Source organism: Colius striatus, chromosome 21, assembly GCF_028858725.1.
Source record: "Colius striatus isolate bColStr4 chromosome 21, bColStr4.1.hap1, whole genome shotgun sequence".
Taxonomy (NCBI): Eukaryota; Metazoa; Chordata; class Aves; order Coliiformes; family Coliidae; genus Colius; species Colius striatus.
The window spans coordinates 5795668-5814412 of record NC_084779.1 but is presented as its reverse complement, the minus strand read 5'-3'; the positions used below and the strand labels follow the sequence as shown (position 1 = coordinate 5814412).

General features: G+C 49.7%; 1 protein-coding gene across 1 annotated transcript; it reads right to left on the bottom strand.

Moving 5' to 3' along the window:
• Positions 1-13169: 13169 nt before the first annotated feature.
• On the bottom strand, positions 13170-17939 carry CORT (cortistatin). Its single transcript, XM_062013152.1, has 3 exons — positions 17880-17939; positions 16553-16678; positions 13170-13379 (listed from the first exon to the last, which is right to left on the bottom strand). The coding sequence occupies exons 2-3, from the start codon at positions 16652-16654 to the stop codon at positions 13170-13172; spliced, it is 312 nt and encodes a 103-aa protein (XP_061869136.1). The 5' UTR covers positions 16655-16678; positions 17880-17939.
• Positions 17940-18745: the final 806 nt, after the last annotated feature.

The window sequence follows — 18745 nt, the reverse complement described above, 5'->3', positions numbered from 1 at the left end:
GGATTCCCCCCTGGGAAAAAAAACACAGATCTTCTGTGGAATGGAGGAATGTGGAATGGCACAGAGACACTGGAGAGACCTCACATGAGCCCTCAGACCCTGCACAGCCTCTCAAATGTGCTTTTCCTACTTGACACTGAGGTCTACCAAGGAAGGTTTCAAATCCTTCCTGTGGCAACAACCAAGTGCAGACAGCTAAGCCAAACATGAATAAATCAGCAATTGCAGAGCTGTTCAGCCAACACAGTGCCCCTCGGGCTGGCAGCACTAAGATCCAGAGGCCTGATCTCACTCTGCAAAAGCAGAGAACAGCAGGAGCCAAGTGAAAAAATGAGAAGGCTGGAAACCATCTGTGCAGTTAAGGCCTTCACCTATGGCTGTGTGAGATCCAGGCCAAGTCCTGGGCTAGCTCTTCAGTTCAGATTTCCCTCTGACCACAGTGTTTCAACTAATGTTACCTGAGGTAACATCTGCCAAAGAATTCTGCTCCTGCAGAACGAGCTTCAGCTGTGATCAACACTGAGCTTCACTGAAACCAATACAGTCCTGTGTCCACTGCATCAAAAAAGTCCCAGACAGCTTTATTCTCAAATGGACAAGGCAAAACCTCACACTGCCTCACAAAACCAGCTTGTGCTGGGGGAGGAAACCATCCCTGAGCCTTTGAAAGGCAGCTCCTGCTTTCTGACAGCGAGTCCACAAAAAGCGCTGCAGTGACTGCTCACAGTCAGGAGCAGCTTCAGGTGTAACAAACAGAACAGTCAGCAACCCAATGTGCCTTCAGATCTGAAACACAGGTACAGTACCAAAGCAAGAGGCTGGTTAATGAATGGAAGAAAAGCATGCACAGGCCTTTCCAGCTTCTGAGGGAGTGCAGCCATCTGACACAGCAGTGCTTATTCTTGCGTCACAAAGCAGGGAAGCAGAGGAGCGTGAGAGCTGCTGGCTGTGACCCCAGAGACATTGCTCCCACTGCCCCTTACTTCTCAAATGCCAGCTGCCTCTGCAGAGCCCTAAGAGATTGCCTGAATGCTTGCTGTTCCGTGGCTAAACACAATCCTCCTGCACTGAGGGGTTCAGAGGACTGAGGGGATGCTGCAGCAGAGGAAAAGGCGTTCTGTGTCCTCACTGTGAATCAAACAGCGTGACTGACAAAGACAAGCACACAGATAGAGTGAGCAGAGCACAGAGTGGGGCTGGGGAAGAGCCTGGCTGCTGGGAAACAGGACAACAGTTGTCTTGTCAGGACAAAAATAGCAGGCAGAGAAAGCTCATGCAATGGGGCAAGACGCTTTCTCCCTTCAACTAGGGTGTGCTTTCCTCACTCTCACACTCTGCTGCTACCTGACTGGTTTATACTGTTTGCAAAGGTGGGCTCCAGCTGCTACAGAGTGCTAAGCTACATTTCTCCAGCAGTGAAACAAATCACTTGTCCTCTCTGCTCTGCACTGATTGACTTCCAAAGGACAGGCAGTGTCAACCTCACATGAAAGCACTGAGATCTGAGTTCAAATGGTCCAGGAAGATCAATAGAGACTCCAGGGAAAGATACTGGTTGACATCCTCTGGCATGAAGAGAGCTCCCAAAACAAGAGAGCTCTCAAAACAAGGGTAACCATCATCTGTGTGAGGCTGTGAAAAAACCTCTCCAGGAGCAGCACACAGCTCAGAGGGCACAGCATGGCCCTGAACACGTGTGTCTGTGCAGGGGTGTGTTACACACCACCACACACTATTGATACACTATGTATGTGTTCACAGTCACAATGATCATGTGCAAAATACCTGTGTAACTTCTGCCCAACTGCACAGCTGCAGAATCCAACAGCACACAACTCCCATGCATGCCAGCCCATTTCAACCAGGGCACAGATGTGTGTGTGTTTGTATTCATGCACATGAGTACAAACTCCAGGGCAAAGCCCTGCACTGCACACACTCATCCCCTTGGGGAAAGAATATGACAAGTAACAGATGCTGGTCAAATTACTCTGTCTTCTCCTGGAAAAGAAAGAAAAAGCACTCTGCCATGGGGAAGACAGCCTGAGAACTGCACAGGCCAGAATCTCTGTTCCCCTTGCCTGCCTCCCCAGTTCCATTAGCCTGCCTCTCAAAAGTTGAAACTAGCTCAGAAAGCTACTGTCTCGCTCCCACCCACATCCTTGGTAGCTGCAGCATGTCTGCTGGGCTGGCTCCAAGTCTGTGACTTCACTGGAGCAGCTGTTTGTGCTGGGAAGAGACTTTGCTTACAATATAGATAGAGCTAGAGCCAAAGCTACGAAACACAGAGCTGTCCTCTCTCCAAGCAAAGCTGCTATGCATGTTACAGGCACAGCCCACACACTTTCCTCAGCTAAGCCTGCCTCCAAACAGCTGAGAGCAAAGGGGATGGGTGAATAACACATGCCTAAGGTGTATCTCCAGTCCAGCATGAAGTCCCAAAGCAGAGAAGAGCAACTGGAGGCAACAACAAAGAAAAGCAGGAAAAACACAACAAATCTCTGTACTGGAGGACACAAAGACTAACCAAGGCTGGAACTCCCCATTGTGAACAGCAAGCAGCTTGGCCTCACAACGTAATTAGGAGACTTTTCAGCTCCCACAACAACATCCAGGAATGACAATCTCATTTGGAGGGGGAAGTTTGAGGTTACACACCTGCCACAACGACTGGAAGGCCTGGCAAGTCCCTTGCCAGCTTAAAAAAGGCTGTTAGCACGTGCCATTGCCTCCAGCTCAGTCTCCAACACCAGCATCCACCTGAGCAGTAGCTTCTCTCCAACATCATGCTTCCTCAAGAGAGAACTGAAAAGCAAGCTTGGCTAAAGAACCATATCAATCTGCTGCTGGAGTTGCTATATAACCCCCACTGTTACATCCCTTCTTAAACACAGCTTAAACCTTTTCCTATCTGCTGAACCAGTCTCAGCACAGTACAGCCATCACTGAGCCTGGGTGAAGCCCTTGTTTTTCAAAGGAGAACCCACACCTTGTCTTCCACACCAAGCAGACAAGTTGCTTTCAGCAGAGAGCACAAGGTCTGCCTTTGGGAGTCAGAGCTTGGCTGCTTGTCTCTATTTCCATCTCTCTTTCATTTCTTCCTCCTCCTTTGTGACTGCCCTTCCTCTACATGCAGTAATTAACACTGTGAAGAACTATATTCACCTTCCAAATGATAACTGCCTGAGGCTGGGGGATACAGTAAAGTCCTGAGGCTCCCCCCTGCTTAGGAAGAGGGAGAAGCTGAGAAAGGTGCTGAAGAATAGGCTTCAACAGCATTAGGACTGGCAAATTCATTAAACCCACTTGCAACAGGCTCCCTGTCCACACATACATCCAAACACATTTTCTACTCACCCTTGTTCACCTCAAAGACATTTGTCACCATTTCTCTGCCTCTGCAATTGTCCATAACCTCAATTTTTTTCTCACAAAGAGGCTATTACCCCACTAATCTAGATAAACAGTAAAGCCAGCTCAAAGCACTCCCCAAATAAGAGCTGTTGCTCAGCCATTAAGGAGTTAGTATGATACATTGAAATGGACAAATCTTCCCTCTGGCTAAATCCCCTTCTGAATACACAGCACCTCATTCCTGCCTTGCAGAAAATAGATTGAAGGCCACGTCAGAGCCAACAGCCACATCAATCAGAACCTGTGTATTAAAATGCCTGTAGCACCACAGGGCAAAAAGCCAAACAAACAACCCCAAACCTACCAAGCAAGTGGCTGTGCTCAGCTTCTGCTTACACCCTACCTGGTGAATCCCCAGTTGTCTTCCTCCCTTTGGAGGAGAAATTAGGGATAAACGAGGTACCTTCCAGATGCAATGCCTCACACAAAGCCTGGCCTGATCCACCTTCAGGCAGGAACACCAAATCTGCCTTTGGCCAAAAGAACTGCAAGTGTTCAAACTGAGCAGTGTGTTTCAGCCTAGCCCTAAGCCCACTCTTGCCAGAGTTGCACCCTAAAGCTCTTTTTTCTTGCCTCTGGGGAAAAAAAAAACCCCAAAACAACTGTAAAGCCACCAAAATGCAGGGCAAGAGTTCTGTGTTGCATGGACACTTTACTCCTCAGGTTCTTTGCTTGGTTTTGCTTCTCTCAGAGATCTTCACAAAGTGAGAAGCAAAACACCCCTTGCTCCTGTGGCCTTTTGTTTTGGGCAACATCAAACACTTGGATTTGAGGTGACATTGCTATTGTTTCACAGAGAAACTCCACTTTGCCTCTTAAATGCACAAGACACTTGCCTGGGCTTCCTTCTCCTGGCTTTTCAACACTGTTAGTGAAATACTCAACACTGAAGTTTGAGCAGGAGCCACGACTGAAGCCTGAACAACAGAGGGAATCTGCAACAAGAAATGGCAGCTTTTAAACTCAGTTTTCAACACGACACAATTAAACAGCAGCACTGCAAAGGGGGAGTGAGCTCATGCCAACAGAGCACTGTATTCTGCCTCAGCAAAGGCTGCTTTTCAGAGATTAGCAATGCTATAACCTGGCACAGAGTCTGTGAAAGAATATCCCAAATTGCCTCAGCCACGATGCCTGACAGTGACTTGTGCTAGTCACCAAACAGCTGCGAGAGTTCACTTTGCTCCAGCAACACTCAGCTCCACTGGAAAGGCAAAAGCATTTGGCTACATGGCAGAGTTAACCTTGGACCTAACCTGGATTCTAAGCTGAATACCAAGGCACTCACAGCACAGAGAACTTAATGTTTTCCAGTCAAGCTCCAAGCCTTTCCAGCCAAAAACTAAACCTAAATGAAGAAATGCTGGGGGGTACTTCAGGTACATCTCTGTGGGACAGGCAAAAGGGAAACAGTCTTCCTATAGCATGTGCTCTTCTGAAGTGGCAAGAGCAATGCAGAACCACCAAGCAGCCAGCAAATTAAAAGATCATTGCATGTAATTTAAGTGTTTGGCTGAGATCCCCCGAGGCCCAGCAGGAAGAATCTCTGAGGAGAGCGAGATACTTTGTCTGATGTGTGTTAGCAAGGAGGAAACTGAGCCAGAGCGTTGGCACAGCTGGAAGAATTACTCTTGCTGAAGTCAGATTACTCTAACTTGTCTGCTGGCCTCTGCTGAGCAGCACTGTAATGACCCAAAATTGCAGCTGACAGATTGGTGCTGAGAGTTTGCCTCACTGAGGCCACCGCATGCGGCTCAGCCATTATTCTTTCCATTTTGCTCTCTGATGCCTGTTAACATACATTAGGCTTTTCCATATGGTGCTTTTTAGCCTGGTGTCCAGGGCAGCTGCCTGGGCCTCTGTCCCCACCCACACGCTCAGGCCCCCTCTAATGAAAATGGATGATGGCCCCAGCTCAGTAATGGGACACAGATGGACCAAATGGGTTTTTGCTTTGAAACATATTTTCATTTAAGAAAGTCTCCAAAGACTGTGAGGTTTTTATCCTTGTGTCACTGTGCTGCTCCCCCCTAACACACTGCAATCTTCACATAGGTGAGGAATTAAAGTTGCAGACTCGGTGTAACTGGGCTTGGAAGTCTGCAGACCAATGTCCTGTCCCAGCACTGCTATCCTGCTGATGGCCTTGGCAGTCCCCTGCATGTCCTCTCACCTTCCTCCTCTCCTATCCCACCTCTTCCACTCATACTGAAAGACCTTCAGCACGAGAAGCAGCATTTTTGGGGGCAGATCTAGATCTATTAACAGGATGCCTGACGAGGTGTTGAATCAGCCTCAGCTGAGGGACTGTACAGCCCCCTGCAATAGCCATGATAAATTAACCAGCTGGTTTGTTTTTATGAAAGCCAGGCTCAGACACGGCAAAAGGAGCCTCCAGAGCCAGCCATCAGAACACAGGCCTGAGAGAACTGTGCCATGGGCATGGCAATCATGTCCCAGCAGGACTGCTCATTCTTCTTGTTGTTATTAATATTTCTTTTCCAAGAACAAACAGGCACAAGCAGAGTCCAAATGCCAGGGGAGAGTCAAACACTTCCACATAATTTGTGGGAAAACAAAGCTCATCTTTTAGATGACACCAGGGTGGTACCAAACACCCACCAACAAACACACAGAGTTGAGGTAGGCAGTAGGCAAACATCTGCTGCAAGCTGAGAGCCATCTGGGTCTTGGGCCAAGTGTCCTGTGGCAGAAGTTGTCACTGCAAGCCTATAGCCCAGCACTGGTTTGCAAACAGCGTTCCACACACCTCTTACACTAACCTGCTCTTGATGGTCAGCCTGGAGCATCTCAGCTCCATGCAGGCCAGACAGCACTCAGTTGTAGCCTGCACTGCCAGAGTGACCTGGGAAGCCCCTCAGCCTGAGCTGCCCTCTTCTGATCACTTTGTGACCTGCTGCTGCCTCCCCAACATGGACTTTGTGTGTTGTTGTCTGTACCCTGCACTGGGAAGCTCCCAAGGGCTCAGCAAACTGTCCCAGACTTTCCAGGGTGCTCCGTGTTATTTATGGTTTCTGCCCTTGTGCTGAGTCTTTTCAAATAATGTGGAAATCATGCCCCTAATGGCAGGGCAGTGATTTGCCAGGACAGCTCATCACCAGGCAGTGTCTCTCAGCAGCCAGGTTGTTTCTGAGGGACAGAGCACGCTGTACGTGCTGCGTGTGAAAACGGGACGGGACCGGGGAAAACAATCCTCTTGGAACCTCTCAACTTTCATTATAGTTCTTAAATGCCAGCTCTGATTTATAGCCTGTCACTCAGAGGCTACCAAGGCCTGCAGCCAGAACTGACCAGCTGTCAGAACAGGGCTTACAGAAACGGGAAATATATTAACCTGTCTCTCTGCCTGCCTAGATCCTGCACCTGATACAGGAGCTGACGAAGGGCTGCTCTTGGCACACTGTGACTGTTCAAAGCCATTCCCCTAGTGCAGTACTTTGGACACAAGCAAATCTTTCACCTCAAAAAGAGGCTTCCTGGAGTGCAGCCCCCACTCTCCTCCTGGCTTCCTGCAGGACCTTTGCTGTATTGGTATTGATCATACCTGTCCACCAGAAGACAAACCATATTTGTTAGAACCCTGGCAAAGGTGGATTATCTCACAAAGTCTCCTTCAGGAAAGCTGCCAGTTAAAGAAAAAGAATATACAAATACAGACATGCACATCCACTTTCTCCTTCCAGCAATAACAGTAACTCCCCATTTACCACCAAACCACAGTGATAACACAAGCCTGGCAAAACACAAGCCTGTCTGTGACTGAATGGTTAAACAGAGGGAGGAGGTTCCCCAGCTGTACTGGGTTTTTGCACCCTCATGCACAGCTCCTGAGTCCCACCCTATGCAGACAGCTTTGCAACACAGAGATATTCAAGTTTTCATCCTGGAATGGAGCAAGAGGCCACTAGTGGCATTTGTTCTCAGCTATTCTGCTTCTATCCCACTCTGTTCCATGGAGTGACAAACTGCCTTCCAGCACTCAACGAGGTTCAGTTATCCTCTTCAGAAGAGCAATCATAAGGCACTTGCCAGACTGATGGCTCCCAGCAGTGGGTAAATTCAGCAGTTCAGATCGAGTTAAGCATTGTCTGCAAGCCAATATTCTACAGCACAAAGACTGCTGTTTGCTCCCTGTGGTTCTTGGCTCTTAAAGTGGTCCATCCATGGCTTTTTAGGCAGCTGCAGCTCCCTGCCTGTACACCTGCACCCAAGCTGGCAGGGCACCTCTCACCATGGGACTGATTTACCTCTGACTGGATCAGCAGCACAAGCCAAGGACAGGGGCAGAGATCTGCTTGGAGACATGTCCTGACCTCTGGGCTTCACTCCAAGCTGGGAATTCCCTGCACAGAGTCTTGTCCCAAGTGGAAGGGTTAAAATACTACCACAGAAATACTCTCTATTAGTTAAGCTGCTGCCTGGGGTGGGTTCACTAACACATCCAGTCATAAAGTCACTCTGAAATCAACCAGATTCCAACACTCTTCTATGCATCAGAGACCAAAGCTACAATGTGCCTAAAATAATGGACTCTAAAACCAGCATCTAAGGGACCTGAAGTCTCCTGGACCATTTCTGGAACGTACAAGCCAGGAGTGGGCAGTTTTCCACTGCCAGAAATCCGTGGTTTCTTCCTCTCTGTCAAGAAGAGACTAAAATACCCCAGCCAAGCATGCCCCAGAGAAATCTGAGACATTTATAACAGCAGATTCAGTCTTACAATAGGAAGCAGACCTGACCTCAAGCCAAATTCAACAAGGTCCCAGCTGAAAAGACTGTTTATAATTCCTTTCTTTACACTAAACATTAATTGGTTTAAAATAAGAGTCTTCCAGGTCCCCAAGGTACTGCTAGAACATAAATTCCTCATTCCCAGCTGAATGCTCTGAGCCCAGGGAAGCAGCATGCTCTCTCCTCTGGCACAGCTAATTATTCCCTTGTGTGCTGTGGTCCTGCTATGCAACAGCCCTTATCCAGCTCAGCCTACCACTTAAAACTAAGACACTCTCAGGGGAGGTGGAAGACATGGATTTGAATCGTTCAGATTTCCTTCACCTCCCAAATGCTTCCTCTGAGACTTTCTATGAGCCCTACATAACTTTAACAAGTGGGAAACAGACACCTGGAAGGTTTGAATCTAGGTTCAAACAGCTCTCTCCAAAGCTCATCCCCAGGGATTGAATGCTGGCTGTCTTTTTGTCCTCCTCAGGCTGCAAAGCAAGATCCAAATCTGAGCTCAGGCAGCTCCAAAGGTGCTGGAGTTAGCAAAGAGGAATGCACAGATCAGAAGTGCCTGTTAGAAAAAGGCTCACAGGCTCAGCACAGGTAGTTAAATGAACCTCCCTTTGCATGGGGTATGGCTGCTCCTCCAGCATCTGGAGTCTCTACTTGTATTTTCAGGCTTCTGCAAGGGGCTTATTCACAGGAGCTGACGAGCAGCAGTGTGCTGTTCTCCTGCCTCCCTTGGCAATTAAACACATTAACACTGCCTGTCCTTCCAACCAGGTCTGCAAAACCTGCAGTGCTCTGGCACCTCCCTGGCATCCTCCTCTCAAATCCCTGCAGGTCCCATCAGGGTCCAGCAGACACAGGAAAAATCCACTGTGTAAGACCCGCCCTCAGCTCCCCAAGATGTCATCTGTACTCAGGATTTCCTATGGTGAAACTTCACGCGAAGCTGCTGTACATCCTGAATGGTCAAGGAAACAGCTCCTTTCACTGGGCAGCCTTCGTGGAGCATGAAATGCACTTACACAGCCTGCTGCTGCTGCTGCGGGCTCTGTGAATACAGGAGCTCAGAGAAGCAACTCAAGGTAAATCCTCAAAGCCCACTCCACAAGTAAGAGAGGCTTCCAGAGCTCAGCAAATAAGGTCACTGAGCAAAATACACTGAGTAAGAAATAGACAGTGAATAAATGCTTGATTTGCCCTGTGTTACTCTTCCACTCAGCAAACCCCAGAGTGGCAGGAAAGTCAGCAGGGACACAGGCAGAGGCACATGTGGCATCACAGTCAAAACAGGACACAGAGCAGTGTCTTGGTCAGTACCTTCCACTACCAAGCCCATGGCATAAGGCAACCCTCTTAGCACATACTACCCAGACAGAGAAATAAAAGCAGTGCTTCCCTGTCTCATCAACGTTGTCAAGCTTGTTGTTATCCAAATCACCAATTTAGACACTTGGTGAGCCACCACATTGATCTGTGCCACCAGAACTCACTCAGCTCAGTGGAGAAAAGATTCCCCTTTAGTGCAGTTACTCTTTCCCCAGTTTGTATCTGACTGCCCATAACAGTCCCACCTGGTTGTTTATATGCCACCAACCTCAAAACAGATCTTCTTTCTAGAAAAAGCAGCAGACTCGTTGCTTTTCAAACACATCTTGAGTCTTTCTGAGCAGAGACAAATATGATAACAACATAAGACAGCCTGTGCAAGCTTATGCTTCCCTCTCCCTGCAGGTTAGGTTTAACCATCATTTTCTGGAGCTGTAATCAATGCCAAAGGCACCTCAGAGGCCATGCATTGTTTGAGAATGACAGGCACAGGACCACCAGCCCAGGCAGTACTGATGTGTTCCTGCTCAATTTAACTCCATTTGGCAGCTACCTGCAGACAGTCAGTATCTTTGTGAAGTCTGCTCAGACTGCAGCTCTCTCCTTTGTCTGAGGCTGAGAGTGCACACAGCGAAGCATCGATTCCCTGCTGGCTGACCCCACAGCAGACATTAAAACAAGGCCTTCACAAGCACATACAAACAAGTCACCACAGAAGGTACATTTCAAACAAACACCTCCCTAGTTCCTCTGTCCACATATGAACACGCTTTCACTCAGGGTAAGTGAGACTTACTCTGTTCTCATGAAGGAACAAGCTACCTTGGACTACTTCACACTATCACAGGACAGGACACACACAGTTATCCCCTTGGGTGCTGAATACACTGGAGGTTCAGAGTTGAGCTGTCCCCATGATTTCCTCACTTGCCTGCAGCCTGCTGCATAAAGCTCGAGCTCAAAACAATAAAGATTAAAAAATTCAGTGCTGGGCCATGCATTGAATTCGTGGAAGAATCCCCTGGCCCATGCAGTGACTGAGGTGAGGTCAGCACTGTGTGTGCTAGCTGACTTTCAGAGTTTGCCATCTGCCTTCAGTTTCACTTCTGAGTGTGTCTTTTTTCACTGTTTAATAAGATCTGCAGATAGCTGATTATTCTGGGACAGGACTCTCAGATGGCTACTGCATCTAAAAAAGAAATGGCATCCTCTTGCTCCCTTCTGCTTGACACACCTCACAAATGTTTTGTGAAATCAAACAGTAGAAAATGCTCATATATGACCCTTCTTTATATACATATATATATATATATATATCTCCTCTTCACAGATGACCCCTACTTCTAACCCTCTGTTTAATCCCTCCCCCTGATTCTAACTTCCCATGCTACACTCCCTAACATTAAATGCCATCATTAGGCAGGATCTCACGTTTCAGCTTCAGCACACTGACTCCCAAGGAAACTGCAGCACTCAATCCAACCCAAACACTGATTTCAGCGCTGATGAAAGGAGCTGCCTCGACTGTGCTGGCCTCTATCCACAGCACGTGCACTGGCGACACAGGCTTCCTGCCTGGAGCTGGGCCAGCGTGCCACAGCCTGCCTTAGCAGGAACCATCTGCAGGGATGAAAGAAGAGCTCCACTTCCAAATCTACTTCCGATCTTGAGAGTAGCTGGACTACCCTCTCCTCCAGGAGCCACTAAATAACAGGCAGCACACACAATTTGCTCCACAGGCAGCCTGTGTCAAGGGCAATCCCTCTGTTTTGTTCTCAGTTGCACTACACATTGTCTTGGGTGTGATCACAGGCAAGATTTAATGATGGATAATAAGACAACTCTTAGGAGGACACTGCTAAGGTACTGGCATGCAGGTTGGTCTCATACACAGCTCTTAGTAACAGCTACAGCTAGCTCTTACACAGCATCTGTCACCCACATATCTTAAGAAGAATTATTAAAAGAGGCAAGAGCTATCACCCCATTTTACAGACAGGGAAACTGATGCATTGAAAGGAAGGAGACAAGAGCTATCATCAGGGAAACTGATGAACTGAAAGGGAGGTGATGATAAAACCTGAATGTCAGCTGCAAAGTGAGGCATAAAACCAGGTCTCCCACGTCCTAGCTGGGTGCTCCAGGCAACACAGCTGGAAAGCTCCATATCCCATTACCCATACACTGGGTCGCTGAGCTCCCCCAGCAAGGATCTGACTTTTCATCACGGACTGTAAAATACAACAAGCCACAGGGCTCTGACTCCTCCTGCAAGGCAGGGACAGCCAGCCAGAAAGGGCCACGGCAAACAGCACGTGAAATGCAGCCTGACAGGGCGCAAAGTGGCAGCGGCGAGCCAGCCCAGGGACGTGCTGCAGCCGTTACATCACTCCTCACTCGGGGAGCAGGGGGGGGATTGGAAGCATTTACTTCAGCTGCAAGAAAACAGGCTGGCTGCTGATTAATCCAAAACGCTGCTGGTGAGATGGGCGACCTCAAGGTCACTGGCCTCCAAAAACAAAATGTAAAGGTTCAAAAGCGAGTCACTACAAATAACCGTGAGCGGCCGGTCGGGATTTGGAGGCAGCTCTGTAACACCCAGCTGGAGCCTGACAGTTTCTGTGGTCATTCCCAGCGATGTAATACAGCCCCAAACCTCAACTTGTTAATATTACCAACTAAAGCAAACAGGACCAATGAATTTCATGCCTATTCTTTTGCCAGTAAGCAAGACAGAGGCCTCAGCAGTCTCCTTTGGAGAGAAATATCCGGGCCAAACCCAACGTGTCTACCTTTCCTATCTCTACACCTCTTGTAGTTCTAAAAATAACGTTCAAAAAGCTCCTCAGCAAGCCAGAAGAAATAAAACAACAGGTTCTACTCCTCTCCAGACAGCAAACAGCACCCACAATGAGACATGAGGTATTTAATCTTTTGGGGTTTTTACCCACGATGACAAGACACTGAGAATCCCTGAGAACTGGCACTGGGATGGAAGACCTGAGTTGGTGGCAGACGCAGAGCCCAGCTTTTCAGATGGACTGTGGGAGCAGCTCTGGAGATACCTGTTGGCAAAGCAGACGTGGGCCAGGGCCAGCCTCTGGGTACATCTCCCCCTCCCACCCCTCCAGCAGCGCCCAGACGGTGCCCCTGCACCCCTACCCGCACAGCACTGCCTGGGGAAACTCAACCGCCCTCATCAGAGACAGCCAGCCCGGGAAGGAGCACGGGAAGCCGCTCTCCCACTTACCTGGCACCACACCATCCTCTCCACGCCGTGGCATGGCACCTCGTCCCAACGACGGGCACCACGGGGGCTCTGCCTGCAGGGCACAGGCGCTGCCGGGCCTCACCTCACGCTGCACACACCTCAGGGCCCTCGCAGCAGCCCTGGTGAAGGCCGCGCCTCGGCCCCGCCACGCGCCACACCACGGCCAAGGCCCTGTCCGAAATGGCCGCCCCCCACCATGGCTGCCCGCCACCATGGCCGCCCGCCTCTCCCGCTGGGCCCTGGGCCCGCCCCACACCGCCCCGGCGCAGGCAGAGAGGCAGAGACCGGCCCCGAGGCGCCATGCTTTATTCGCAGGGGTGGAGGAGGAAAGGGAGGGGGCCGAGGGGCCGGAGGGGAGGGGAGGGGAGAGCGTGTGCGGGCAGGGGGCCGGCAGGGCCCGGCGGCATTAGCAGGAGGTGAAGGTTTTCCAGAAGAAGTTCTTGCAGGGAGCCTTGCGGTCCCTCTGCGAGAGCTGCGCCAGGCGCCCCAGCACCGCCCGCTCCTCCTCCAGCTTGCCCTCCGTGTCCGGGGAGCCCAGCTCCTGCCCCGCGTCCACGCTGTCCAGCAGCCCCGCCAGCATCTTCAGGATGGCGTCTTTCCTCACTGTGCTCTGTTCCTGCGGGCAGAGAGCGGGGGAGGTGACAGACGGAGGTGACAGACAGCGGCCCCGGCCCCCGAAGCAGGGCCGCCGTTTTGGGGTGCCGCCTCATTTCCCTGCCTCTCTGGGGCCCTGTGCTTGGGAGCGATGCTGCTCCCATCTGCAGAGCTGTGCTGAAGCTGAGGAATGTGTGGCTGCAGGTGGCTCGTCCCTCTTTCCATGCCCTGTCCAGCTCAGCTGGCTGGGGAAAGGCACCTGTGCTGTGTGGCAACTGGAAAAGCTCTGCTAACAAAGGACGGGAGCTGTCTGCAAAGTCCCTTGCTGTCAACAACAGTGAACACCCAGCCCCCTTCTCTCCTGCTACGCCTGTGCTCTCCAGCCCTTAAGATTCTGTGATTTCATGTGAATCTGTGATTCCCCTCCCTGCTCTGACTGCTGAGCATCCGAGGGAAGGCCAGGGAAGACACAGAGTGCTGAGCAATATAAAGTTGAGCATACTGGGGACTGCAGCCCTCCTAAAACGCTGAGAATGAAACGTAACAAAGGAGAGGGATGAGGCGGTGTGCAGAGAGGCACCCCAAGCGATTGAGTCAGGGAGGCAGCTTGTATTTGAAGAACAAGACCCTGTATTTCAACAGTCTGACCTGGGGGGAAGGCACAATGAGAGAAGAGCCGTTGAGCTGCATCCCTTTGCCACAGCAGTGTACAGGAGGGCTGGCTTAGCCTGTGGCTGGGGGCTTGAGGCATTCCCATCAGTAACAAGCTGTGAGTTTTCTCGTTTCTCTTAACTTTACATCCAGCAAAGGGGAGGAATTACCTCTTGCCTGAGCATTCCTGGTCTCTGTCACTCGTTAGCAGAAGCAGCTGGTGCTGGACAAGCTGGGATAGATGGTTTGACAGGCAGAGCTCCTGTTCCCATGCGGATGGGAATCGGGGCAGCGCGTTTCCACGTCGCTTCTCACTAATGCCATGTTTCTGCTGGCTCTGTTGTACCTGTCCACTGGCTCTGTCAGCACCAGCATTCACTGAGGACCACTTGGTGAGCAACTCAAAGGCAAATAAATCCTGGCAGCAGCAACTATTTGCAGTTTGTGTTGCTGAATGTTTATGGATATTTTTTAATCACTTTCTGGGCTCTAATAACCAACCTTGCTTCTGCGTGAGGGAAACTGAGGCACGGGAAAATTACATGCTGTGGTTGTAGCAGAGGAAAAAAGAAAAGCCAGTTTGTGCCCCTCCTGATTCCTCCTCCTGTGCTGCAATTACACAACAGGAGCCTTTGGGAGATGGACTGGGACGGGGGAACCCAGCTAAATGTGTCTCCTGGGTCATGTCTTCCTCATAAGCTTCTTTATTAGCTGTAAGTGCTATGTTTTCAAACAACCTGCTCCAAGCAGAGCCAGCAGCTTCAGACTCAGGAGTGGGGAAGGCAAGACTCAGCCTGCTGTTAGGGGATATTCCTTACACATGATCAGCCGTAGCTGTCAGTGAAATCAGGCAGCTCTTCCCCTCCACTAACCCACTGCTAATGTCCTTTCTGTTACAGCTGCTGCCGAGCTGCAAGACATCAAGGCTCTCTGGCAGCAGCCAAAGACCTTAGCTTGGATGTGTTGCAGCCCAGGTTTGGGTAGCACAGCTCACATCCCCCGTGCTCCATCCGCCAGTGCGTCGGAAGGCACAGACCTTGCTTTGGGGTTGCTCTGCACTTGATGGTGGCTGACATGCAAACCCCCAACATCCCTCATCTTTAAAACATTTGTCTGAGTTACAGCAGTGTAGGGATTGGCTCCTCTAACAGGTTCTCAGTTTGTAGAATGCTCTAAGGAGAGCCATTCTATCTGTTACAACGACACAGTTATTTTGTAAGCAGCAGCATGTGGAAGACTCTCATTACACACTTGGATTCATTTATACCAAAGCCTTATTTACTGATGTGTTCCCTACAACTTGTTTCTCTTTTCCCCTTTCTTTTCTGATGCATTTGCACCAGAGATTACTTTTCAAGCACTGGATTTGTTATTGTAAGAAGGTACAGCTGAAAGTTTACAGTTATCCCCAGAAGGGTTAATCCCAGCCAGCTGCAGAAGCCCTGATGTCTAACAGAACACTAGCCCTAGCACCTCACACTGTGTTCATTCCTTCCTTGCAGCCAGTTTGGTTGTTAATGGGATGTGAGCCCACTCCTGAGGCAGTAAGACACTGATGGATGAGCTGGAGCCAACACCAAGGCAGAAAAAATGACGTGGATAGGCACAAAGGAGAAGTCTGTGCCTTGGAAAGCAACGCTGGGATCTTTCACTTCTCTGGGCAGCTCCTTCTCAGGACTGAGGTTACAGCAGCCTTACGGATACAGCGTGAAGCAGCACGTGAGGACACTGCCCAGAGCTCAGAGGAAGCTCAGGGCTGACACGGAACACACAGGTGAGCAAACGGCGGGGCGAGGGCAAGCAGAACGCAGCACTTGCTTGGGCTTCTGTTATGCTATTGCATATTCCTACTCCTTTGGCCTCTCAGGGAGAGAGTCCAGCAAAGCAAAGTTATTATAGTGCTACAGCCATCACGATATTAGAGTTTTGCCAGTTGGTAGGATAATTATATTGCTCTAATAAGTTCTGCCACGGCATAGAGCTGTGCTGGTTCCGAGTGTAATCATTCCAGCAGAGCTCTGTCAGTGTAACTCCCCTGGTGAATTCTGCTCTGCAAAAAGCAATTCTATTCTGATATAATTACTTCATTTATTATTCCTCTGTTACTTTCCTACTGAACCCATCTTTTAAGCATTTGTCCTTCCCATGAGTCCTATTTAAAATATCATCTCCCTTGATCATTTTACCAATTACAGACCTTTTCTCTCCCTCTCTAGTGCTTTATTCTCTCCTGCTGCACTCTTTCAGCAACATTCTTTGCTCCTTTCTCCTCTCCCCTCTGTTCTTTTGCTTATCTCAGACTTCACTTTTGCAGTTCTCTGGCATCTGCCCTGGTACCTTTCCTAAATGAACTGTCTGGTAAGCTGTGCTAACAGCCTGTGCTTCAGCACTGCACAAAGCTGGAGTGCCTTGGGATACGGAGGGGTGGAAGAGTTGTTCGCATCAGGTGAAGCCTAACTGCCCTTCTTACCCCTTCCCTGGCTCCAGCCTGCTTCTGTGTGCTCCCACCTCCCCCAGCTCCTGCGTGGGGTGTGAGATACTCACCCGAGTGCTCTGTATTGCCAGTCTCTCTTCTCCAGGCAGGGCAGTGGCTCTCACGCTCCACACCAGCAGCAGGACGGACACCAGGCTGGCCACCAGCTGCATGATGTACAGGCTGTGACTCCTGTGCTGAATGAGGAAGACTGGGAGAGGGAGCTGTTTCTGGGCTCTCTTCTGCCTCAGACAATGGCTGCAGCCCCTTTTATAGCCCTCCCCCTAGCCCAGTGGGTGACGCAAACAATTAAGTCTATATCAAAGGCAAATTAGACTTTGGAGAGGTTGTTAACACTTGGCTGCTTGAGTGGGATACTTCAGTGCCTCTGGGCTTTCCATGTGCCAGACCTGTAGAGACTGAGGAAGCAAAGGTTTGGGACTCTCCAGTAACGTTCTGTTTCTTCACTCTGAGACATTGTGGGCACTATCTGTGCCTCTCCTAGTTACCTAAATTCTGCTGGGAAACATCATGTTGGATAGAATAGGCCACCAGCTTGCACAAACCTCTGGGTGATTCATAGGGAAGAGGTAAACTGCTGGCCACCAGTACCTAGATACGGGCTTGGACCCTCAGCCTGTGTATTTAAACAGCTTTAGGGGTGTTTGGATTTGGATCTCTGCATCTGGTGACGCATCTCAGTGTGGAATGCCAATATGCCTGGCTTTCCCTGCATGGTAACACAGGCTGCAGTAACATAAGCTGTCTTGCAGATATACAGAAGACTACCTGGAAGCCAGCTGGGGAGTTACTGGTTTTTGTTCCTGGTGGCACCATTTGGGTATGTCTTGAATCTGTCCCAGAAGTATAGGTCAACACAGTGAGTCCTGAGTTGAAGGTGTTTGGTTTAAATGGATTAAAGAGAAAAAGAAGCTGGTCAGAGCTGGAGCTGCTTTGCTCAGTGAGGCTTCAGGAAAAGGCTCATGGTATGCTGCACTGACTGCAGGCTGCTGGGAGTAAGTTCCTCTCACTTCTGACCTCTGCTTAGCAGCTGTTGATAATGCCACTCCCTTTGCCCTACAGGCTGTCCCACCAGTGAGATTGGTTTGTGGGACAGCAGAAGGGCAAAGCTATTAAGAAGCTTAATTAAGCACTGCTGTAGGCTTTGCATTGTCCTCATCAAGGGTGGTGGTGGCATCCACTGTCCCTTGAGATGCAGTGACAGAGCTAAGATCCCATCTCACCTCAGGGCAAACCCTCTTCTGACTCAGAAAGGCAAATTGTTACCCTAATTTAGCACATAAAAAGCCCCACGGGGAGGCAGCTTGGACAGGGGGATTCTGTGGCAGAATTAAGAACAGAAGGCAGAAAAACCTGTTCCCCACTTCTCCCACTTACCAGCACCTGGGAAACAGCAGGATGAAGCTTTGTGTGCAAAGCCTGCACTTCCTCAGGGCAGCTACACCACCCTGGATGCTCTTGAGAGGAAGGATGCCACCACTTCCACGTCTGTTTGAAAAGCAATGCTGGATTTCCTCACTGAAAGATAAAGAAGAAACCTTTTCCCGAGTCATTTGGACTTGTGGGGACAGGTGACAATCTAGCAACTTCTAGAGATGAACTTTCCTAAGAAAATGTAACCTCAGAGGTTCTCATCCCCCCTCCCTGTGACAGCTGGTTTCCATGTATCAGTTTCAGACAGAACATTATCTGTTTCCTTTTAAACTGATCTCACAGGTTTATCAGAATTGCTGTTAGCCCTTCATAATGGATTCTGTCAAACACTTCCCAGCCAGTCTGGGGCTTGAGACAGAGAGCAGTAAAGTACCAAGCTCCAGCAAGCAGACAAATCACAGGGACTTGCCAAATGACCTGCAGCAGATTTGCTCCAGGAGAGGTAAAAGTGGGAGAACAGCAAATGGAGAAAGCACACTTGGTTGCTCAAGAGGAACAAAGGGCAGGTAGCTGTGAGTATGAGATGTGCCTGGGCTGACAGGCAGGCAGAAGGTGAAGCCCATGCTGGTGGTTAAGAGGCAGGACTAAGCCTCGTGGGCCTACTACCCCACAAGCTAGACAGACAGCAGCAGCAGTGCAGCCAGGTCTCCATGCTGGGGGCCATCTGGTCTATTCTGACTGCTTGTTCTGATAAATATGGTTTTGTTTGCAGCTTTTCCTTATGAATGAGCTGTTTTCCTATAATGCTTCATTGAGTGAACAGGGGCACAAGTATGACAGTGCTCTTCTGCTCAAAAAGGGATGCTGTG

Bases quoted from the DNA above. Each gene is read 5' to 3' on its own strand.
- CORT (XM_062013152.1), bottom strand. From the start codon at position 16,654: ATGCAGCTGGTGGCCAGCCTGGTGTCCGTCCTGCTGCTGGTGTGGAGC. The intron at 13,380-16,552 runs GTGAGTATCTCA...CTCTGCCCGCAG, and splicing joins TGGCAATACAGAGCACTCGG to GAACAGAGCACAGTGAGGAA.